The sequence below is a fragment of the Neomonachus schauinslandi genome, chromosome 5 (genome assembly GCF_002201575.2).
Source record: "Neomonachus schauinslandi chromosome 5, ASM220157v2, whole genome shotgun sequence".
In the NCBI taxonomy this organism is placed as follows: Eukaryota; Metazoa; Chordata; class Mammalia; order Carnivora; family Phocidae; genus Neomonachus; species Neomonachus schauinslandi.
This window is the reverse complement of record NC_058407.1, coordinates 108726158-108751057: the sequence shown is the minus strand read 5'-3', so window position 1 is coordinate 108751057 and position 24900 is coordinate 108726158. Positions and strand designations below refer to the sequence as shown.

The 24900-nt window shown below is 36.4% G+C and overlaps 1 protein-coding gene across 4 annotated transcripts in view; it reads right to left on the bottom strand.

The window, feature by feature from the left end:
• Positions 1-4575: 4575 nt before the first annotated feature.
• The window catches only part of EPC1 (enhancer of polycomb homolog 1), a 69832-nt gene continuing 49507 nt past the window's right edge, over positions 4576-24900 (bottom strand). The window contains exons 3-15 of one of the 4 annotated variants that reach the window (XM_021686501.2): positions 23383-23528; positions 22566-22772; positions 22038-22186; positions 21003-21162; positions 19576-19752; positions 19404-19493; positions 19176-19324; positions 17055-17407; positions 9546-9664; positions 9379-9465; positions 8427-8568; positions 7722-8085; positions 4576-5964 (exon numbers count right to left, since the gene is read on the bottom strand). In XM_021686501.2, coding sequence (XP_021542176.1) covers positions 5892-5964; positions 7722-8085; positions 8427-8568; positions 9379-9465; positions 9546-9664; positions 17055-17407; positions 19176-19324; positions 19404-19493; positions 19576-19752; positions 21003-21162; positions 22038-22186; positions 22566-22772; positions 23383-23528 — 2216 coding nt within the window. In that variant the 3' untranslated portion in view covers positions 4576-5891. The remainder of the gene's footprint in view (positions 5965-7721; positions 8086-8426; positions 8569-9378; positions 9466-9545; positions 9665-17054; positions 17408-19175; positions 19325-19403; positions 19494-19575; positions 19753-21002; positions 21163-22037; positions 22187-22565; positions 22773-23382; positions 23529-24900) is intronic. The other 3 variants (XM_021686502.2, XM_044915506.1, XM_044915507.1) reach the window with 3 other exon arrangements.

Sequence of the window (24900 nt, the reverse complement as noted above, 5' to 3'; positions counted from 1 at the left end):
TGAGACCACATAGGTCGTAGTAGCAGAACCTGTACAACCATACATACCCAGGGGCCTTGGTTGCGAGGATTACATGAGATAATGCAAACAAAGTGCTTAGAGTAGTGCTAGGACTCGGTTAAGTGCTCAATAACTTAGCTATTATTAGGGCTGGAGTAGAAAATGTGAAGGGGAAAATGGCCCAAGATGGTTTTCGTAAACCATGTGAAGAAGTTTGGAACTCACCTCCAACAGTATTCAATATAGTCAGATTTGAGTTTTAGAAAGAATGCTTCGGCAGCAGAATGAGATGGGGGAAAGGTTTAGAATTAAGACTGGGAGCAGGGAGAGCGGTTAGGGAACCACAGCAATAGTCCAGTAGGGAAATTAGGTAGTCTGAACAAATGTGGCAGTAGTAGAGATGGAAAAAAGTATACCAATTGAATACATATAGGAATTTTTAAAAATCATTTTTGCCTGATCAATGTGGGAGGTTAGGTAGAAGGGAAAAAAAATAAGGATCTCAGGTTTCTCGCTCAGTAAGATGGGTAAATGGTGGTGCCATTTATTAAGATAAAGAACAGTAGAGAGGAACCAAATTGCACATGTGGATTCTTTAGGGGTGAGGAGGAAGAGGAAAGATGACTTTAGTGTGGAACATACTGAGTTTGAAGTGTGTTAAAAGACACCCAAGTGGAAATGATCGAGATACATATATATATATATGGTTTTGGAACATCACTGTCTAATAGAACTTTCTGTAGTACTATAAATGTGTCCAATATGGTGGCTACTATACCAAATGGCCTTTGAGGATTAGAAATGTGGCTAGTGTGACTAAGGAGCTGAATCTTGAATTTTATTTTATTTTATTTTATTTTTTTAAAGATTTTATTTATTTATTCATGAGAGACCGAGAGAGAGAGAGAGGCAGAGGGAGAAGCAGGCTCCCAAGGAGCAGGGAGCCCGATGTGGGACTCGATCCCAGGACGCTGGGATCATGACCTGAGCCGAAGGCAGATGCTTAACCATCTGAGCCACCCAGGCGCCCCTTGAATTTTATTTAATTTTAATTAATTTACACTTAAGTTGCCATGTGGTTAGTAGTTAGCATATTGAATTGCACAGGCATGGAGTTTAGAGTCAAGAGCTCAAGTGATAATAAATCTGGCTTGAGTCAAATCAGATTAGTCTAAGGGAAATTAGATGGTTTTATGATGGCTACCTTGGAATAAAGATCTATCTTAGAGAATCTCTAGTTTGACCATAACAGCATACCAATTTTATTACATTCATTAAAACTGTTTTGAACTTTTTAATTTAGCTAACTTCTAAGCACAGTTGATACCTTAAATTCACTCACTGTAAACTTACAAAATTCTTCCTCCAATCATATTTTCCCAGAATCAGATGTGTGTGTGTGTGTGTGTGTGTGTGTGAGGTTGGGAGGCTCTCGTTTTCTAGAATTTCAATATTTGGTGAGCAAAATCAATGCTCACTCTCTGTATATCTATCGTAATGACTGTAGTCATAGATTGTCTTATCTTTCCAGACTAGAGACCAATGTTTTTAGTCTATCCACAATGCAATTCTCTTATATCCATGATCTTTCTAGATGCTTTTTCAGGAAACCTGAGGACTTTTTTTCTTGAGATAGACAAACCAGAATTTTTTTTTTTTAAAATCAATTCTAGGGATGTCTGGGTGGCTCAGTTGTTAAGCGTCTGCCTTCGGCTCAGGTCATGATCCCAGGGTCCTGGGTTCGAGTCCCACATCGGGCTCCTTGCTCAGCGGGGAGCCTGCTTCTCCCTCTGCCTGCTGCTCACCCTGCTTGTGCTCTCTTTCTCTTGGGCAAATAAATAAAATCTTAAAAAAATCAATTCTAGCTACTTACAACAATGGCTTGATACAAGGGTAAACTTTGTTTTGCTTTTTTACTATCCTTTGGTAGGATATTTGGAGCCACAAAAGTATCATAGTATAGCAGGTTGAAGGGTGGCCTCAAATATATGTCCAAGTCCTAATCCCCAGCACCTGTGAATATTACCTTATATGGCAAACGAGGTGATTAAATTAAGGCCTATGAAGGGTTGATCCTGGGTTATGTGGGCGGGCCCTAGAAGCAACTGCATGTGTACTCTAAGAGACAGAGGCAGTGTTCAGACACACCCAGGAGAAGGAAATGCGAACATAGAGATGGACAGAGTCTGGAGGGCTGCCACGTCGGACCAAGGAATGCCAGGCCGTCATCAGAAGCTGGAAGAGGCAAGAAACAGATCCTCCCCTAGAGCATGCAAAGGGAGCATGGCCCTGCTGACCACTTGATTTCAGCTCACCAAAAACTTATTTCGGACTTCTGGTCTTCAGAACTGTGAGAGAGTAAGTTTCTGTTGTTTTAAAGCCATCATTTGGTAATTTATTATGGCAGCCACAGGTAACTGATACATGAGGTCAGCAACAAAGTCTTCAGTAAAGATGAATGCTCTGTGATACTAAGAGTCGTACGCACTAACCCCCTTTTGTTTTATAGAACTACAAAAGGAGGGTGGATTATTCTCTAAGACTGGATTCTCTTTCAAAATGCATGGTTATATATTTGCCTATGTGAAACTTTTTTTTTCTTCTGTGCCTAATTTGTTCAGAATACACTCTTGTGAGAAAATATTAGAATTGTCATCTGGTTCTTCCAATGATGATCGATGCATATCCTATGAAAATGTTACCAACATTGAAGGTAGGGACTTTAGTCATTGATGCGTTCCTAACATCTAATAGTGCCTGGCACAGTTCATAAATATTTGTTGCATCAGTGTGCTGTTTGTCTATTTCTCTGTTGCTGTTTTTTCGAACTTTTTAAAAACAGAATCCTTTTGTTGAATTTATATTTTATAAAGAACATTAATATATAAAACAGATACAAGTAGATCTGCTCTTAGTGAGGGGTGTGAAATCCTGCTTACCTGTCTGTAACATAATACACATTAATATTGTAGCATATTATACGCGAAACTCTTCAATTTGGAGCTCAGAAAACGCTATTTACATAGTCCTTTTCAAGAGACAAAATTTATATCTAGGTAAAAAGTCAGTTTGGGAGGTGTTTTGGGCTTCTGCTCATGAAACGAACAAAAGCATAACAAATACCAGAGTAACAAAATCAGCAGTTCTTTAGGAGCACAACAGGAACAAAGGTTACTAAGAAATTACGTTAGAAATCTGTTTCTGGGCTTAGCCACTAAGTAGGAGGAAGCAAATAGCAACAGCTTTGGAATTTGGCAGATGAGTTCAAATCCCGGACTGCCACTCACTGTATAACTTTGTGTGAATCTCACCTATAATATGGTGATAATCCTAGCATCTATGTAAAAGGATTATTGTAAGGATTAAATAATTACTATGCATAGGATGTTACATTGTAAATACTCAATAAACAATAGTTACTGACTAGACTAGATGTCAAAGTTCTCTTGATGACCTATTTCTCTCTTTCTCGAAGATCTTAGTGTTTAAATTCTTCTGTTGTATTATCCTTCACTTTTGGCTATTATAAACTTGGTAATGAAGTCCATGGACCAAACCAGCCTGCACAAAGATGGACCCCAGCGCTGACATTTCACCAACTTTCCTCCTCATTATAATACATAAAAACCATGCCCAGGGGTTTAGATTTAACATGTTAATTAGGTACATGATGCCTGAAGAAGCATGACTTTTAGCTGCACAGGTGCTAATAAGTCCCTGCCTCTACATGCTGAGACATCACTCTTTACCCACCTAAGTTTCTTTATCTTTAAAAAACTCTCCATGATCTCTCCTTGGGGAGTCAGCCTGAGGATTCTTTCCTCTGTGCTTGAGCACAAGCCCCAGTAAAGCCCTGCCTGGAACTCCCTTTTGGCCTCTTACCAATTTCTGTTGCTTAGACAGCCCATGGGCCCACTACGGTATCCCTACTATCCTTGTCACTGTTGTCTCTCTTGTGGATTTGCTTCCTCACTGGGCTCCCCGTTGTCAATCCTAACACCAAAGTCAGATGCACCTGTTCAGATCACACCACTTCTCTGCTTCAAACTCCTTTCTCAGAGGAAAAGCCAAAGGCCTTAAAATCACCTACCAGGCCCTCCCTCTGCACAGCCACAGTGCCTTTCCTTTAGCAAGCCAGGCACCCTCCCACCTCGGGATCTTTGTACTTAAACCTCTCCGCCTGGCGTGCTCTCCCCCCAGCTTCAAGGCTCTGATCACATTTAACCACGTCTGTGAGCCCTTCCTTGCCCACCCTGCTTGAAACTGAAACCTCCACCCCACCCTAGCACAGCTTCTCCCCATTCCTTGCATCAATTTTTTCCCTAATACTTACCGTAATACAATTTAAACCTTATTTTGTTTTCATCATTCAATCAGATTACAAACTCCAAGAGGGCAGGCCTTTTTTTCCCACTGTTCTAGGATCTAAGCATAGTAATCATTCAATTGTTGAAAAAAATGAACTTAAAGTCATCACTCTCATTCCCATGCCCCCCCCCCCCGCCTTACTGGGTGATTTTAATTAAAGTCACATAGAAGTTCTTGGGTTGGAAATAAAAGCAAAAGACCACTACACATTAGTTTGTCAACATGTAATGCCCTGGGTTTATTTTGTGAGAATTCTATCACAATTTTTCCAGGTGGGATTAAAAACCTTAAGGATAATGTATGCCATTGGACTGGGCATTCAGACTTCGGTACTGACAAAGCACTAGTAGTAGTCTGTTAAGTACCATTCTCTTCACAGAAGAGAGGTCAAATATTTCCAAAGGAAGGCACCCGATATTTGTGGTTCTGGCCTTGCAGCCTTCTGGAGAATCTTAAAAGGAAAAAAGCTGGCTGGCTGTTTTTAGAAACTGGAATGATGATACACGTACAGCAATTACTGCATTTTTTCTCCCTTATATCCTTTTTGTAAGAACAAGTAAAGAATGAAGTCTTTTAAACAATTCGACAATAAAAAAGTACAATTTTTTTTTTTTGTGCTAAAAAAAGGGCAAGACAACATAAACTCCAGTTGTAAGGACTCCATTTGCATACTTGATTTAACACTTTTTGGTGTGGAAGGAAATGGGACTACTGGGCTGTTTGCAGAGCAGCAACATAACATTAGTGCTTTAAGTACCAGAAACTACCCACAGCTTTGTGGGCAAGTGGGGATGGGAAGATTCAAGAGACTTCATTTTTAGCTTGTTACTTGTCCTAATGATAGTAGACCAGGAAGATCCCCATTTAACAGTACATTCCCCATTTTTTTTTAAAAACTGATGCCTTTTTTTTTTTTTTGTAAAATTCTGTATGTATGTCACCACTTTTTTTTTTCACATGATACACAGAAAACTCAGGGACCCAGAGGGGAACCAAGTTATGTTATACCATTTACAAAATACCAAGGAGTCCACAGCTACCTAACACATTTACTACAGCACAGGAACCAATGAAGGTACAGTGTACAAAAAACTGTAAACACGGCACAATAAATAGATAAAACAGCAGGTTCCGCACCATGCACATGATGTGATGACACTTCATCTCTATACAATCTCACATCTCACACTCTTTGTTGCAATTTATTTCCCTCCCACCCCCCACCCCCAAGTGCAAAGCATCACAAATGAACATTTCTGTATTCAAGTAACATATATACAAGGGTATTACAAATATGCAGTACTGTACAGGTAATTGCTGTATTCTTAATTTACAGATGTTGATTTTTTCCTATTAACAATAAGAAAAGAAAAACTGAAGCATGAGAGATGAGCATTGCTGTCAAGTCCCCACAGCTGCCACAGAAACGCATGTGCTGCATTCCATCATCCCTTGCATTCAAAATGCTACTGATGCATAGCACCTAATCAAGTCCCCAGGCCGCAGCTCCACTCCTGAGGAAGCTACGTCACCTCCATCGCCACTGTATTGTCTGCTATGTTGTTCAGTGCTGGCTTTTCTGATTCATGATTTTCCCTGTTGAAATAAAGTTCAATTCAATTAGTTACCTGCAACAAATTTAACAAAATACATAATTCAACAAATCAAGACTATCTTCCCAATGAAAAAATGAGCTATTTTTAATAATAGGAAGAAATGTGACTCTCTTTGGGGATGAGACCCAAGTAGAGGAATACGGGCCTTTGTAGTTTATTATCAGGAATATACAACCAGAAGTCAGGCTTCTGCCCACCATAAATTCCATGGTCAGCTATGTGACCAATAAAACTGTAGTAGCAGCCAAGGAACCCAGCTGTTAAAAACATAAAGAATTCCCAAGTTTTAGGCTATACAGCTTCACTTTCCTCTTCTTTTAAACCTTTCATAAAAGTTCTGAAAGAGAAGCAGACGTGACTGAGGTTCATTCCTATCAGGACTTTGTTATGTGAAGTTGAGCAGCTACTGAGCTGGTGATTAGCAGACCAGGGTCATAGCTGTTCTAGCAGCTACACTGCTGTGTGTGCTTGCAGAAATCCATTAACTTCTCTGGATCTTATTTCCCTTATCTTTAAAACAAAGGGACTAAAATAAGTGATTTAAAAATGAAAACCAGGTATTATCTATTTAAGTAAGAACTATAACTGGTTGATTAGTTATGACTAGGCCCAGAATGCTAATAAGAATGGATCTGAATGGAGCAGATGATGACTATTACTTAAGCTGAGAAGCAGACGGATGCATGGGTTTGGAAACTTGAGGCTACAGTCTGTTGCTGCAAAGCCTGCTGGGCCTCCATCCTGGGCCACTCCTGGCTGAGGAAGTGTACCTATCAGCTTGGCACCCACGCTGTTCCAAAGTCTGCCCTCCTCCTACCATTCCAACTTCAACTACTAACCTTCCCAAACCTCTAGACAAACTAGTTTAGTCCTTAACCTCTGAACACATTTGTGTTTCTCCAACTCTCTTCCTCTTTTCTGCCCAACCAAGATCAAATCTGATCTTATTTTGTAGAACTTTCCCAGAATACCGCTGTTATGAAAAGATTTCTCCTTATATTGAAATTATAGCCATAACCTATACAATTAATTTGATAAGGATATGATGTTCTGTAATACAGGAACGATTTTCATCTATTATTCACAGTTAACATTATTTAATTTTTACACTTTTACGCTGGTCTTCTAACTAAACCGAAAACCTCTTTGTCTTTCTCTTTTTGTTTCCCCTTTCAGTACTTTGTAAATAGCAGGATTCTAATTACCATTAATAGTTAAAACAGGAGAGCCCGAGCAAACATTCTAAACCATCTACTGAAACCCAATAAGACAAATTTGCATAGCAAATAATGGTTTGAGTAGAAGTTGACCTGGCATTAATACTGTAAGCCTTTATATGATTTACATTATTAAGAGCAGCTTAGCATAAGCCATAGGTGGGTTATATCAATTGTTTACATGAGAAGCTATGGAAGAAAACGAACAAAAGAAACATTCTAAAGAGAACTCCTCCCACCCAAAGGTGGAAAATGAGAGCATTGTAAACTATTATTATACTAAGAAAGTGACGTCCAAAGCACATATGCAATATTCAGCATATCATTTAATTCAAATTCTCAACAAATATTGAATTATTACATCTGTTTAGTTCTTGAATAAACAAGGAATTCTCATCTATCCATTTTTAATGTATATAAGGAAAAGAACAAAAAACGCAAATAAGTAGCGAGCACTGCCAGAGGATTTAAGTTAGAGCTCATATTTTGCAAACATTTTAGGCTTCAAATAACTACTGACCTTGGAACTGAATCTACAGAGGATGAAGATGGAACCTTGGAGACTTGACAGTTTGCTGCGGCAGCCAGCTTTAAGGCAGACGATGGAACAGCACTTAAAGTCCTAGGTATATGTCGTGCATTTATGGGGGCAATAGAGTTTACAGTGGCAACTGATGAAGGGACAGTTAATCGAATGTTGTTCCCAATCAGAACCTGAGTTGTTGCAGAATTGGCAGCAGTTACTTGATGACTCGGTGCACTGTGGGAACTTGAAGTCTGTGTCATGTTTGAAGGCTGTAACAAAGGTGAACCTGCCGTTGACGGGCTCGTGTGTACAAGTGCTGTCGGTGTAGTACTACTGAGGTGTAAGCCCTTGTATACTCCTAGAGAAAAAGAAAGAAGCATTGAAACAATGTACAACTTTGCTGTTTATTATAGATACATGTTACAAACATCAGAACAATTTAGATGTCTTTGTCCTTTTCTTTTTTTAAAGACTTATTTATTTGAGAGAGCGAGCGAGCATGCACGGGGGTGGGGGAGGAGAGGGAGACAGAGAATCTCAAGGAGATTCCCTGCTGAGCACGGAGCCCAACGCGGGGCCCGACGCGGGGCTTGCGGGGCTCGATCAAACGACTCTGAGATCATGACCTAAACTGAAATCAAGAGTGGGACACTCAACTGACTGAGCCACCCAGGCGCCCCTAAATGTCTTTATCCTTACCTGAGGCTGGAAGGACGCCATTCACCCCAATTCCAAGCACCACATCATCCTTCATCTTGAATCCCATCAGCTGTTCTGATGTCACCAAAGCAGAAGCAGCAAACTGAGCACTAGCAGAATCCAAAGTCTTGGAAACAAAACCCTAAAAAGAAAATACAAAGCAAATCTAATCTGCATCGCTTGGTCTCAAATTAACATTAAAGCTACACAGGTATACCACAGTAGTCTGAATATAAACCAGAGTGGCAAACCACTGAAATATCTTTATCTCTTTGACAGTCACAAATTTGAAGAATGCTCAAGAGATCTAAGAACTCGGGGATTATAAATTTTGATCTTCGTATGTGACACTATATAATATGGACAAGTCAAATATGAAAAGAAACCTAGAATGTGGAAACAGTAAGCCTCTGACACAAAGTGTCAGACAAGAAATATACTAGTAAAACATTTCAGTGATTTGCAAATACATATAGCGAAAAATGATTATGTAAGCTTCTTTCACCTAACTTACACATATATACACATATAAACAAAGGTGCCTCTGGAACAGTAAGATAACTATCCCTTTAGAACAGAAGTAACAAAATATCATAATCATAAGTTGGGCTAGAAATTAAGAGGCTCCTTGAGTTTTTTAAATGAATTTTTCCTCCAAGATGCTGAGATTCAAATTTCAGCCTTTGAGCCTTACATGTGTTTAAACGGCAAACATTTATCACTTAAAAGTGATTTCTTTTAATAGTAAAAGAGGTTTAGTATGGTAACTTTAAATAAATTTTAATAATAATTAAAATACCCAAGATAATGAGCGGGGGAAGATTATATATTAAAGAGGTAAATTCACAGACTACAGGACAAACTTGGAAGACAGTGTCTTGATCTCATTTAACTATGCTTTGTAGTTTTACTTCTTAAAATAGGGAGCAGAGGTAACAGCTTCCATACTCACCTGTAATGTTCTTTCTAAACCCTGTATAGAATGGCTATGATGTAGATTCAGGCGAAAGCCACTTTTCTGCTGGTTAGATGCAAGGTTCTATGACAACAGTTGGTAATTAGAGATGCACTCTGGTGGGAAACAATGAGGGATAATCATAAGACAGACAAATCCCTCACCTGTGCAGTGGTGGTGGAGGAATTACTATTTGCTTGCTGTTGCTGAATTTGTGCAAGCTGCTGTTTCTGCATTAGTGCCAGTTGCTGCTGATGCTGCTGGTACTGTTCGGCTGTAAATGCTGAACATAAAACAAGGGGACACTTTATAAAAACTCACAGAGCGTACACACATCTTACAGTACCAAAACAAATTTCAGCATTAAAAAAGGTTTTGTGCAAAATTAAAGCATCTGACAAAGGCTCATGATCCTGCTAAAGATCACTTCCATAGGAAAAATTCCGCATTTTTACAACCACATTTAACAGGAGTGGCTTGAGTTCAAAGCAACACAAAATTATAAACTTCCCGAGTTATAACAACATAGGAAAGAGAACTCACTTCTCAAGTTTGAGAACCATGATTTTTGTAAGCTGTGACACTTGTGCTAGACAGTGTAAAAAGGTAATCCAGCTTTTTAAATTCACATATTTGGAATTCAACTTTGCACTGAGCTTGAGAAGAAATCTGATAATTACCATCTGGTTTCTCGTTTACTCATATTACTGTCCCAATGCATTCAGACGATCCCTAACATTCTGTGTATCAATACTAATCGTTCGACATTTTTTCTAATTTTAGCCATTATAAACATTCCCTCTACATGGAATATAAGGTTGTTGGTTTATTACCTTTATTTTATTTTTTTAAAGAACTCATCCTTTAACAGGAAGAAAAGAGGCTCCAAATGTTAAGGTTAATTAATTTTCCCCACCCAATTAACCCACCTGGAAAAAATCCAGTCAATAAGAACGGAGTTGTTTATGTTGATTTACTGTACAGAATGATGTCTGAGGAAAGACACTGTGTTATGCTACTTATGTTTGTCTATGGAGAGCTCAGTTCTAAAAAAAACAAACAAAAAAATGTTCATTTATTACCCCCCAAAAAAGTGTGTGCAGTTTTTAAAAAGGAAACCTTTTTCTTTTCTTTTTCTTATTTTTGCCAATTAAAAAGAGGAAAAAAAAAAGGGCACATACAATCACAACATCTGACTTTAAAGGCTTCTTTAAGAAACCTGTGATGTTTGGGTAAGAATTATTTCAAAACACAAAAAAGGTTATCATGCATCCCTGAATACCAGGGAATCTATAAATCATGCAATGCAAACTTCCTCAGTCTAATTTTATTGTTTTGAAAACACTGTCACCTAATTTGTTGTAGTCTTTAATTGCATTTTAATAATTTAGTTGAAAATATCACTTCATCAAATTTTATAATTTTCACTCATAACTCATAAAGAATCGTTATCTTCCAGGATACAGCTTTCCTGAGTAGTACCACTGCAAAATGTTTAGGTAGAAATTCCACCATATTGTGAATGGATCAGAAAATTCTGAAATAATGTTTAAGAAAACCCCAGAAATTTAGTGTCTACACAGGCTTTACACTTGAACTAAAGTTCTTGGGCTATAAGAGCAAAAACATAATTTCTTGTTGTAAAAACTTTTGTTATCTGTCCTTTGATGCATTTCTTTTCCTACTATGTTGTAATTCTCAGATCTGAATACTATAGGGATGACTTTTATTGACAACAGGATTAACTCCTACTAAACACTGACATAAAGTAAGTTGGTGTCAGAATGACCATTTGCATATAATAGAAATGTGCTGAATCAAAACTTGAAGAAAATTTATAAAAATTAATGCTGCCCTGATTGTTTATATAATTAATGTAACATTTATCTATATGTTTTAAGAAATCCGTAAAAAGCAACTGTTTAAACCTAAAGATCCTTAATTTATTAAATAGTTCTGCTAGTATGTTTTTGAGATTTACATTTTAACTTCCTAAGTTTGAGTGAGTTGCCTAAATCTTGAATTTCCTAGCAGGGGATGCTCAGTAAATTTTTTTTTAAAAAGGGATCATTTCTACAAGGTCAGGTCATTACATATTTATGAAAACAATAATTTAGCATTCCCTGGAGACCTATATACAAAAAAACTCCATTTATATGAATGAAAATATTATTACAGAACTCTGTTTGTGTACGTTTTAATAAAAAAATTAGCAATAAATTAGAAATTGACTTGGAAAAAAGTACCAAATATTTTCTCCCTAATTTAAGTCAACATTATAATCCCTGGTCTCTGAGGGTCTTGTGAATTTCACTTTTAAACAACTGTTAACTTCTTCCTAATACAAGATTTAGAAATAAAAATGCAACTGACTAATGCTCATCATGATTTTAGATCCTTACTGTCAATCTACTGCTTAGAAATATCTCTACACTTTTGGAGTCTAGTTACGAAATCTTCCTCAAACATGTTTCATAAATGATCTACAAGAAATGCATATGCCAAGCAACATATATGCAGAAAATGATGGTAATAAAGACCATGGGTCTAGAGGCCAGGAGACCTTGATTTTTTTTTAGCTCTCAGCTCTATCGTAATAGCAGAGTATACCTCGACAAGTAACTGAACCTTTTGGGGCTCAGTTATGTTCATCCAACATACTTAGCTTAATTTAGGTGATCACTAAAGCCCTTTTCAGCCAAGTGATGAAAGGATTTTATATTTTTTCTGAGAAATAAATTTCCAATCCAAAAGGCTATATGAATAAGTAGGAAAGCTTGGACAAAGGTAAGGTATAAATTTGGGCAAATACAACCTGAACTGGGTTTTACACTGTTATTTATACAGAAAACCGAGAAGACTTCAGGCATTATAATTCAAAGTCTAATCAAATGCTAAGTGGAAATAAATAAAGATAACCGTTATTTCCCTAATCTCTATCAAGGTAGAAAGTGTTACGGTTCTAGGTCTACCTCCAGATAGGGTGTGGTAGTCAAGTTTGTAATTAACATAAAGATGGACAGGATGGTTTCAGGGACAGATGACCAAACCTAGAATCAGAAGCATTTCACAGAACCCCAAATTTTTAGATCAGGAGGCATGCTTGGTGATTTCCTCCTACAACTTCACACTAAAGATGAAGAAACTTTCATCTGAGGTCACAGATAAAGTTAGTAGTGGAAGGGGGGGAACCCCACCCCTAAACCATTGAAATTTTAAATATGAAAAAGAAATAGACAAAGTTTGTTTTAGATTTAATATTATTTACAAGAAATAATGAAACTTTTAATGTACCCAACAGTATGAATCAAGTGCTTAAAAAAAAACCCCAAACACCCCCATATATACAGCACCTGACAGGAATCTAGGTATGGGAGAAGAGTCATGTGAGGGACATGACTAAAAGCTCAGACTAGGGAAGGAGCATAACAGGACTTCACATATTTGAAGGACACTATGATGTTGGAAAGCAAGAAAACTTATTCAGTATGTTTCTAAGGGCGAAAGAGGAACCTATAAATTTAAGGAGGCAGCTTTTGTTCATAGATGGACAAACTTTTAAGCAAGATTCCCAACTCCAGAATAACCTGATCTGGAAAACTATTGAATCTGCCCTCCCTAAGCGGTCTAGAGAAAGGTCAGAAACTACCATTTTTTGGTAGTTGCTAACAATTCTCTGGAGTAGAAATTTAGATGCTATAGTCTAAGATGTTACCAGTCCACTTGGACAGGAAACTACTGTGCGACACCCCAATACTTGGAATAGTTCAGGTTCTCGCCCTCTAAGTCACATTCCCGCAGCTGGAGCAGACCAACAGAAATGATCAAAGAAGTGGGTGTAGGTGAGGGTGACAGGTACTTAGGAAAAAATTAATTTGAAAATCCAGTTTGAAAAGATAGATGGAAGATTACCAAAATGTACATCGTTTTGTTAAAAAAGAAAAAGGCAAAAACCCAAAACCAAAACAAAAAACAAAAAACTCCAATAAACCCAAGCACCTATTTTAAAAGATAACCTTTGATTAGAAATTTCTTTGAGCAGTACGCAGGCAGAAAATTATTTTAATACAGGAAAAGGTACTTTAAAGAAATATAAAATAAAATGACTTCAGGGAGTATTAAAGTATGATCCCCTAACCAGGAAGCTTGAATGATAGCTTTGAGGTTCATAAGTACTTATCAGCCACCCAGAAATCCAATCTGAAAAGAAAAATATGGTGTATTTCCTTGGATGGCCAAACATAAATGAACCTGAATTCATCTGGCTGCAAATTACTTGAACATGAGATTATCTGTGATCCAATCTTCCACTTATTGTAAATCATCTTGCACTTCAGCACACAACTACAGAGCTATTAATTCTACTACTATGGCTGCTACTTCACACCCTGCTAAGGATATAATTTTGAAATGTGAAACACACTTGGATAAGGATTAAGGCCCAATAGATTTAAAAAATCTAACCATGAAAATATCCAATGCTTGAACCTAGAGTTCTTTGAAAACTGTATGCTACAAATTTTATGAAGTAAAATGTACTAATTAAAGTAAGCTACAGATCCTGAGACTTAAGAACATATCATTCCAGCTACATATATCCTACTAATTTATGAAAATAAACCAAATCTTTAGTAGAGACATGTGAGCTTAGGAAAATTATTTAGAAAGCTGATGAAATTTCAGTGGGAACTGGGAATTCAAATCCTGAACATATAATGGTGGTTTAAAAATCACTTTTCTATTTACAGTCTTTCTAAATTATAGAGTTCTTTCTAATTATGAAAAAGGTATTAATTCTGACATGTCATATCCCCCAAACTCAAACACATGCAAATGAATAGTCACTGAACAAACACTAAATTTTCAAAGGTACTTTTATAGATTAAAAAAAAAAATAGTAGACTGTATTTGGAAACTGTCCAAATCACATATTAACTCGATTATTAAAAATATAGAATTTATTCATATGTACTAAAATCTAGTCCTAGAAATTCTAAATACACATATGTTTAAGTCTTCCCAAGTTCCTCAACATTGTGTCATTTTGCTGTGTGTTATCCAGAGGATCAAGCACTCTAGCACCTGACTAACCAGGTTATTAGCCATCTGGCCATACAACTATGCAAAATGGCCAAGACTGGGAAGCAAGCAAAAAAATTCCAAGCAGCAGAAGCTACAAAAGTTGGTGTGTTAAAGCTCAGGCCCTTTACTAAAAATAATGGGCTCCTGATATCGTCATTTAGAATTTCCTATTTGAAAATGAGAATAAATAGGCTCTTATAGGTGATAGTTAGAAAAAGGACAATCAGTCCAGAGGGCAACACTATGCCACAGCATATGTGTAAATATTTAAAATAATGACAGACTAATAAAAAATGACTAAATCAAAGTATTTGGCTTAAGCAGCAGAAGAGTAAGTATATATCAATTGACTCATATCTCATATAGTGGCTAAGTTCTAAAGTCAGTATAGTAAAAATTAAGCCTTGAAAATTCCTTTAGAGTCTCCCATGACAGATGTATCTCTTTTAATAAGCACAGCAAAGACAGTTTTTCCTCTGGCATCAGACTAGATCAGGTTCTGTGGCTGAGTACCAGATGACATAGTTAGGCTTGTATTTGGGGGCCATGCTATACGAAAAAATTTATCTTTAAAATTACAATCACACTGACGGAGGTGAGATGCTTAACCTCTGAATGTGAGACAATGGAAGCACAGATACTTAGAGAGCAACAGTAACAGATTTCACTTCTGCCATTCCCAGAGTGGCCCACTCTGGACAATATATTCTTGCAGTAGAATTGTATTAGAATCCTGTGTAACTTCTGAACTATTAAAATTTTATTTTTTTCTCCAGGGGCCTATAGTTGAATTCCCTTAAGTTAAATGTACATATGATAGGACTCTATTGTAATATACTTTGTAGAGCATAAAGAGAAAAGCTTTAGGTTTTTGGAATATTCACAAATAGGAAAGAATAAGGCATTACCCAACAGCAATCTGTAGGCATCTATTCTCTAAGTATACAAAAGATCTAGTAAAAATTAAGGGAAAATTGAAAACAATTATGTGCAACAAAAAAATTGATAAACCCTTCTTTAAAGGTTGTATCACATTATATGGAAGAGAACATGATTAAAAAGACAATCACAGTTACTAAAAATTGTTTTTCAGCTAAACTTTTGGTAATACTACTTGTTCAATGTTCACTCTTTAATATTCTTTGGCAAACACAAATCAAGTAAGTTTCATAATATTAATGCTTACTTATGTAGTCTAGCAAAACAATTTATATAAAGATCATTAAAAGGTAGTTATACAATTCAACTTCTCTGTTTTTTTTTTTTTTTTAAGATTTTACTTTTTTAAGTAATCTCTACATGCAATGTGGGGCTCGAACTCACAACCCAGAGATCAAGAGTCTCATGCTCCACTGACTGAGCCGCCAGGCACCCCTCAAGTTCTCTACTTTAAGGGGTGAGAAGATGGGGATTGACGAAACATGCCAGTTTTCTACAAGAAGTCTCAAGGAATTTATACAGCTTAAATATCTATCAGGGAAAACATATTACAAGTTTATACTTTTAAAATCTCTACACTTGTACACTATATAAGTCCTCCTTCATGTTGAAAAGTTCTTTATTTTGATTTTTAAGACTGTAATAGCCAAGAGAAACAGACTCTCCATAGTATACACTCTGAAATTAATGGGACTATACTAATCTGTTAGGACTCAGAATAATTTAGATTATCTTCTAGTTGACTTCTGAAATGTGATTATTTTTCTTATGAGCTAAAGACTTCCATTTCATAGAAGTACTTGTTTTCCAGACACAAAGTAAATTAGTTTATGGAACCTTTTCTGGAGATCTTTAAGAATAAGCAGCACATTTTCATATTTATTAGGAGATTTAACTGTAGCCTTACCAGATAACTAGGGCGACACAATAAATATCTTTACAGTTCCTTCAAAATCTGTAAATTACCTTTACAAAAATCTGTGGTAACATAATTTTAACAGTGAATTTCTATAACCTACATGCCTCAAATAACACAGATTTATGCTTTAAAATAGAAAGCTAAAATTTTAGGAATACTTAAAGACAGCATTTATTTTAGACACATTTCACAATGTAGCCATAATGCTAAAGTAGATGTTATCTGGAAATGTTTCCAAAATTGTAATGATCCTATAAAATTAAAATAATCCTTTAAGTATTGTTCTCTGAAAAATTAGTTTCTCTCTTATAAATTATTCTGTATTACTGTCAGTAGATAAGGCTTTTGCATATCTACTGACTTGCTGGTCTACTTTTAAACAGTTTAAATAAAAGACTAGAGAAGTGTCCAAGCAAAAAATAGTAACAATTAATGGCCCATTTTCTTTTCATATTCTATGAAAATATAATTGCTGAATTGTGAACTGTGGGTTCACAGAGTGTATCCAGGAAACAAATGCCATATATTAAGTAGTAATAAATCACCTTTGCATGTGGGTGTGTTTAAGTGAAAACACACGTACAAATAGAATTCAAATACTTTAACCTAGGTCCTTTTTTTCTCATTATTTTGAGAGAAAAGGACTTTTGGCCTTAAATATAATACACCACATTCAGAAAATGGATGAACCTGACATTTCTAAAGAAATGTACATCATAACAAATAAACATACCAAAGTGTGCTGAACCACTGCTACTTTTACTTTGCGTGGAGGTACTGCATGTCTGGGTCCCGGGTTGTGCTGTTCCTGTTCGATTTAAACTCCTATATAATTTCCTACAGGAGAGTTCATCATTGTCACTGTCATGTAGGGATGGTGTCCGAGGCCTAAAATGCCGCCATCTACATGATTTGATATTGACTAGTATCTGACTGAGGTCTTTAGAGAAAGATTTGTCCGAGGTATTTGTTTCTGAGGTATTGGCAAACTGATTGACTGGAGAATGTTGTGGAGAGGAAAGCATTTCCAAATCCAGATGTCGAAACATACTGTCATAGTCTGAGTGAGCTCTGTCCAGTAAGACCCTATTAAAAATAAGGCAGGGAACATGTATGTAAAATAGCTATTCAAGAACTATTAAAAAAGACCCTCCCAATTCCCCCAAAGCCATCTCATACTAAATATTTAAAAGCTATAAATTTGATTATTTCAGTATTTAGCCCTATAAGCTAAATTCTCAAATTTTTTGGGTAAATTTTCAGTTTCTGATAAAAGTTCTTTTACTTTATAACGATCTGATTAAAGAGAGTAATCCACCTTAAAGAATTAGGTACACTATTCATTTTACATCAGCAATGGCCTACTAACAGTTCTATGAGTTGGTCTACCAGTAGAAGTTACTGATAAAACATGAGACTATTTTTCTTTCCAAACTGCTTTTCAACCAAAGATTTTTACTTCCATTACAAAGCACCAAAACACTTCATAAAATATCTGTTCTCTATTATGCAAAAACTTCATTCTTTTTTTTTTTTTGCAGGGGTGGGGGAGGTAGGCGAAAAGCAGTAAAAAGTATGCGAGCTTTGGGTTATTTTATATGATTAAAATTTCTTATCAACAAAATATTTGAGATCCACTACTCTAGAGGATATATGTTATTTATATAAACTTTATAAATGTTTCCATCTTAAAATACTAACATTGACTACGCTAGTATAGAATAAAATACAGCCAACATACAGAATTTTCACCACTATTGATGTCAACATAATGATGGGGGGAAAGGCACTAAATAAAATACATTTCAGTGCCCAGACAATTCTAAACTAATGTTTAAGTGATTAAAAACTGCAATTAAGAATTGAAAAATGAAAGAAACAGGTATAAGCCATAATTCACTATAAATTACATCCTTAGGTTTCTTCCTGAAAGCACCCTGATATTATGTTCTTTTTTTTTTCTCCACCTACATGGGAATATCTTTCTTTTTCTTCACTTTTTTTATGTGTTCTGTAATTCCTTCCTGCCTCCCACACAAATTCTCACATAAAGGCATCTAGAGTGTACAGGGGTTCTATCATGTTTAAACAAAAGAAGAAGAGTAATTAGATCCTGAAAAACTGGGATGTCAGGGCAGGTCATGCATGGATCCTGGAGTCTTTTTTTTTTTTTTAAAGATTTTATTTATGTATTTGAGAGAGAGAGAGAGAGAGAGAGAGAGAGCGCGCATGTGGGGGGAGGGGCAAAGGGAGAGGGAGAGGCAGAGTATCTCAAGCAGACTCTTTGCTGAGCCCTGAGTGCGGAGTCTGATGCAGGGTTCAATCTCACGACCCAGAGATTATGACCTGAGCTGAAATCAAGAGTTGGACGCTCAACCAACTGAGCCACCCAGGTGCCCCTTCTGGAGCCTTTTCACTGAGGAATTAAACAACTTAGTGTATTAGTTACATGACATTTCTTAGCTTATTCAATCCTTTCTCCTAACATCTCCCAGAACTTTTTTTTTTTTTTAAAGATTTTATTATTTATTTGACAGAGAGAGAGACAACACAAGGAGGGGGAGTGGGAGAGGGAGAAGCAGGCTTCCCGCTGAGCAGGGAGCCCGATGTGGGGCTCGATCCCAAGACCCCGGGATCATGACCTGAGCCGAAGGCAGACGCTTAACGACTGAGCCACCCAGGCACCCCTCTCCCAGAACTTCTGAAACAACTTTTTGCAGTTTAAGTATTTTCGTCAAAAATCAGTTAGGAACAGAAAATGGGAACAAATACGCTATTTAGAAGGATTCCTTCTCTTTAAGCTCTAGATTTCATTACCCTACTGTCCCTATGCTAGGAATACAGAAACACTTACCTTCCACCGCGCCCAACCCGTCTTCGTGCAAATCCAATACACCTTTGGGGTACAGTGAGGGTAGTTAAGCAGTATCTGTATCGTACATCCCCTAATCCTCCATCTTTAGGACTAGTCCAAGGCCAGTTGCCAGTTTGGTCTAAGTGAGGCTAAAAAAAAAAAAATCCAAATTATTTTGTCAGTTAAAGGTGAACAGTTTGTTATTTAAAAAGAGAACCTGAAACTTACAGCATAGTACTGACAGCCTGCTTTCCTACGGAAAGCAAAAGGACCATCGGGATCATTTTCTTCTTCAGCTTCCGAAGAGCCAGACAAAACCTTTAAAATTAAATGAAGTGAGTCAAAACATGTGACTTCCTCCATTTCTCCTCTATATTCACAGAGAAATTTGTATCTTTACCTGGGAGAGAGGTTCTTCATCCGAGCTGGGAAAGTCGTATTGATTTAAATCTTTAGCATTAAAGACTGGCAGTGCAGCAGGACTCGTCTGCTGAGGGGCAGTAGCAGCAGACGATGGTAAGACTTTGGGCTTCTTTTCATATTTACGTTTAGGTCGGATAAGATCGGCTTTATCTTGCTGCAATAAAGTCATAATATTAGTCAAACACTAGAAACCACGTTCAACAAGGCTGCAGTTTGGGGTAAGTTTTTTGTTTTTTTTTTTAAGATTTTATTTATTTATTTGACAGAGAAAGACACAGCGAGAGAGGGAACACAAACGGGGAGTGGAAGAGGGAGAAGCAGACTCCCTGCCGAGCAGGGAGCCCGATGCGGGACTCGATCCCGGGACTCTAGGATTATGACCTGAGCCGAAGGCAGTCGCTTAACCAACTGAGCCACCCAGGCGCCCTGGGGTAAGTTTTAAAAAGAAGTTTAGAGCTAGAACGAAGTCATTTATACTCAGAAGAGCTATATAAGATGCTTATGTTTTGTCATCTTATATTGTAAAGTCTTACAGGTTGGTCTCTGTGAAACATGGATAAAGTTCCTACAACCTAAACATAATCTCATGAAAGATTTTGTTTCAGTTAAAGTAAAAGAAGAGAACAGAAGTTCTTCAGCTTTTGAAAGCCTGTAACTGCAGTTAGTATTTACCACTAGCTCCTGTACCTTTTTCTCAATTTTCTATCAAAATTCTAGAAGAGAATTAAAAAAAAAGGGGGGGGGGATCTAGTATTTATTCTAAAGAGTTACCAAATCAATTTTGGGAAGATAATAATGCAAACAATTTTACATACACACAAAGCAAACCTCATAACATACTGTGGAGGTGTTACAAAAATAATAGTAAGGATTTGGTAGCTAAACAATAAAGGCTTTCTGGAGTGAATTTGGGCAGTTTTAGGTGATAAAGAGATGAAATCATGAAACAGGGACAACACAAGGATATATTACAGAAGCAGGAGTGACTGAGCTGATGAACACGGTGCATGTTAGAAATATGTATGCAGGTGGACAGACAGCAAAAGCTAGGGGAAGTATGAAGTATGCAATAGGAAAGAAAGGTTAGAGGCAAAAATGATACTTGATGGGAAGAAAAAGATCATGGCAAGTATCATGGTTGTGTACATATGCTAAATATTTGTATCAAGTTTGAGGTAGTTTATGGCATTATGGTTCTTTTTGGGAAAAGTAAATTATTAAAAAGTTCATCTATACGGTATCTCCCTTTATAATTCCTACTGTTGCATCGACAGGTCAGTCTTGAATCAAAAGCTCACTTTGCAGCATTTTTCACGGTAGGGTTTATATGTATTTTTCTTTTTCACTCTACTGATAAAACGCCATTCTGTTATCAGCTACTGTTATCACAAAAATATTTACCACCTTATTTGCTTTGAACTCCTTCACATCCATTGCTTCCTGATGTTTAAATTGACTGCTATTATTAATAGGGATGATGGGGATGGCATAAGTAGGTTTCATTGGCTGTCTCTGTGCCATAACCTCGGACACGATCTCTCCATTGTAGTCACCCAAATTATACCTGAAATTATAAAAAAGAAAGCTGCAAAAGTTAAAGTTAGTGCTGTAAATACCTAGGACTATTAATATCTGAGATACGATTATAAACACTGAGTAGACTTACGGTAAGATTAAACTCTGATAATTTGCTGAACGCTTATTAAAAATAAAGAGTACATAATTCCTTCTGTTTCTTCCGTTTAGTTTTTGGCTTATAGCTTTATCTTTGCACCATAAATACATGACTGGGATAAAAAAAAATAAAGGTTCAAAATTTAACTTGCCAATTTGGGTGAAAGATTTGGTGGAGATGTTGAAATTAATGCTTACAATGGTGCTGAGGAACTTTCTGCTAATTTGAATTGTTTGTGCTATAAAACTAATTTTCCTGAAATGAATTATGAGAAGTTTAATAGTGGTTTTCTTTGGAGATACTGACTAGGAAATAGGAGAGTGAGGCTTGAAGAAGTCACTGTGTACCTTGCCAAATGGTTGAGTGTTAAGATTATGGGACTTTTCCCCTCCCTTCTTTATACTTCTCTGTTAAAAAACCCAGTATGTATTTAAAAAAAAAAAAAATCAGTACCATCTAGTGAGTAAATTAAAAACTTTAGAATTGACAAATGTTCTCTCCCTCCCAGCCTTGCACTCAACTCAAATAAGGACAAAAGAATAAGATTATACCTGCCATATTTTAATTTTACTGAACCCAGTCACTTTTAAAGAAAATAGAGAAACACATGTAAAATTATGCAAAATATATCATATCACACATTTAATAGTTTCTACTTATTATTAAAGGAAGGTATTTCCAGGGTTAATTGCTTAGGTACCATACTTCAGTATACAAAATGCTAATGGTACGATACTTCCTGACCCTATTAAAGTATACTTTACCTCTTTTCCATAATTTCCAGTGTTAAGTGCAATAGCTCCCTTTTACTCTTTTCTCTTCTTTTTATCATCTCTAGAATAGTAACAGCCCGACTCAGATCTCGACGCAGTTTAAGCATTTTTTCATAAGAGGCTTCATCGTTTTTGCGATTCTGCAAATATGAAGTTGCTTTTTTAATGTCAATAACATTTCTAACTAGAGGCATTCTGAACACAGTTACTAATATATATGAATACATACATTTGAAGGGCTGGTTAGAATTTAAAGACACTGAAAGGGAATATGGATCACCAGGAAATCAATTTTATATGTGATTTTTAAATAGTTTAACATTAAAATATATCATTAATAGCTGTGTAATGAATCCTAAGGCTGATTCATTTTAAATTAATATTTTTCATTATTTTGCACAGAAAGTCTATTTAAATACAAATTAAAATACAGCCTTCTGATGCAGAGATATGTCATAAGTATAAATAATTCTTCATATATTAAAAAAAAATTACAAAAAGTTTTCCAAATTCACTTACTTTTCGAGTCTGCATTTTTTCAGTACGTCTTCTAAAAGCCACATAAGGATCATTTGTGCTGGAACCATCTCTCTTCTCTTGTTTTACTGATGGGATAAGAGATGGCCCTCGACAGTTTTTTCTCTTTTTAATCCAGTATTCATAAACTTCTCTAATTAATTCATCGTCTTCTTTTAGCAGTAGCTTGGCTTCCTGCAGACTGACTGGCTAAATGTAAAATCATTATGTCATTTTCATATAATACATAATAAGGTTCAAAAGTACTTCTAACTTTAATGACAATAATCAAAATAACAACTTTTTTTTTTTTTTTTTTGACAGAGACACAGCGAGAGAGGGAACACAAGCAGAGGGAGTGTGAGAGGGAGAAGCAGGCCTCCCATAGAGCAGGGAGCCCGATGCGGGGCTCAATCCCAGGACCCTGGGAACATAACCTGAGCTGCAGGCGGACGCTCAACGACTGAGCCACCCAGGCGCCCCAAAATAACAACAGTATTAATAACAGCAAACGTGGAGTGCCTTATACATGTCAGTCACTGACGCTTTATATACATTAGTTTAGTTAATTTTCACGTCAATCTTATGTTTATCATCTCTATTTTACAGAAGGGGAAACTGAGGCACAGAGACCTTTTTTTTTTTTTTTTTTTTTAAACGTATCGCTCAAGATTATACAGGTTAGAACTGGGCAGCAATGGGATGTGAATTCATGCTTGTTAATTCCAGAGACTGCTCACTTACCCTCACCCCAATATTATCCTGTTTCCATATACATATATATGGAAACATACTTATTATATATACAGTGAAGTTGTACCTGCTGACCACTGCCTTTTTCTAGACGGTCAATCATCTCCTCAAATTGCAATGGGCAGATGTCCATTTTCTTTTTCAGTTTATTCACAAATACTTCATCTTCAGAATCCAAATCATAATCAGGCTGTTCAGCATCCAAACTAAAAGCTGACAGAAGAAACCATAAGCAATCATTTACTATGTGAATCCACTGACAAAAACCTCTCAACAGATGTCTGGATAGAAACGAAATCTAGATTTTCTAAAGAAGTAAGAAATTTATGCTTCCCACACTTAAAGTTACTGTTAATATAGACATACACATAAGTCATAAAAGACAATGGGTGTGGCCCCTTCCCCCACCTCAAAAATAAACTAGAAGCCCATTATTAAGAACATAAAGAGATTAAATGTATTGGATTCAACTCTACGAAAATCTTATAGCTAAAAATGATAAAATATCAGCAATTTCATATGGTTTGATATAATATAAAAGGTCTTTTAAATAAGATTGTTTCTAGAATAAATCCTACTTAATAGATTGTGTAACTTCTTTACCAAATGCTTAGGGAGTGGTATTTAAAGCTGAAGTGTTAGAAGCCACTGCCAAGAACAGTAATCGCTATCACTCAATGAGTGCACTTCTGCTAAGGAGGCTTGTTTCCTCATGACAATCATTGTCATGGTGACAGAAATGTGGTATCTTTCTTATATTTGTTAAGATTTGAAAAATACGCCAAGAACCACATTATCAAATGTCATTCAATTACGTGTCAAAATTAAACTAGGCTAACAATAATATAAGTGAACTATTAAATAGCCTGATAACAAAATGTCTCACACCTTTCCCTTGCTTAATACCTCTTAACTTCCTGTCACCTCAGAATCCAAATCCTTAGGACTGTATGAGGTCTTTTTTTGACTTAGTCTCTCCAGTCTCATCAGTACTTTATGATGTAGCATTATCAAATTACATATATATATATATATATATATATATATATATACATATACACAATTTTTTTTTTTTTTAAGTAATCTCTCCACCAGCGTGGGGCTCGAACTTACAACCCCTAGGATCAAGAGTTGTGTGCTCTACCAACTTAGCCAGTCAGGTGCCCCTCAAATTTCACATATTTCATACAGCATGCTATTTCATGTCTTTAGGCCTTTACATTAGCTGTTTTCTGCCTGCCCACCTAACAAATGACTGCAAACAACCTGATTTTAAGTCCTGTGGAATTCCTTCCTGATTGCCCCCAACTAGTAGTAAGTGGTTCCCAGCCACTTTTATCTTTTATTGATGCTATGAACCCTTTCCCAGAAAAACAGACTGTGTGAACATATAACATTCTGCACAAATTACAAGGAATTCAAATATCCCTAAAAGCTGTGGCACCAAGGTTAAAAATTCCAGTTCTAAATCAATGACCTTCTTTTGTACTATTTTCTACACATACTTTATAATCTACTTGATAAATATTAGAATATGAGCTCCTTGAGAGGAGGCACTGTGACTTATTTATCTCTGCAAAGACAG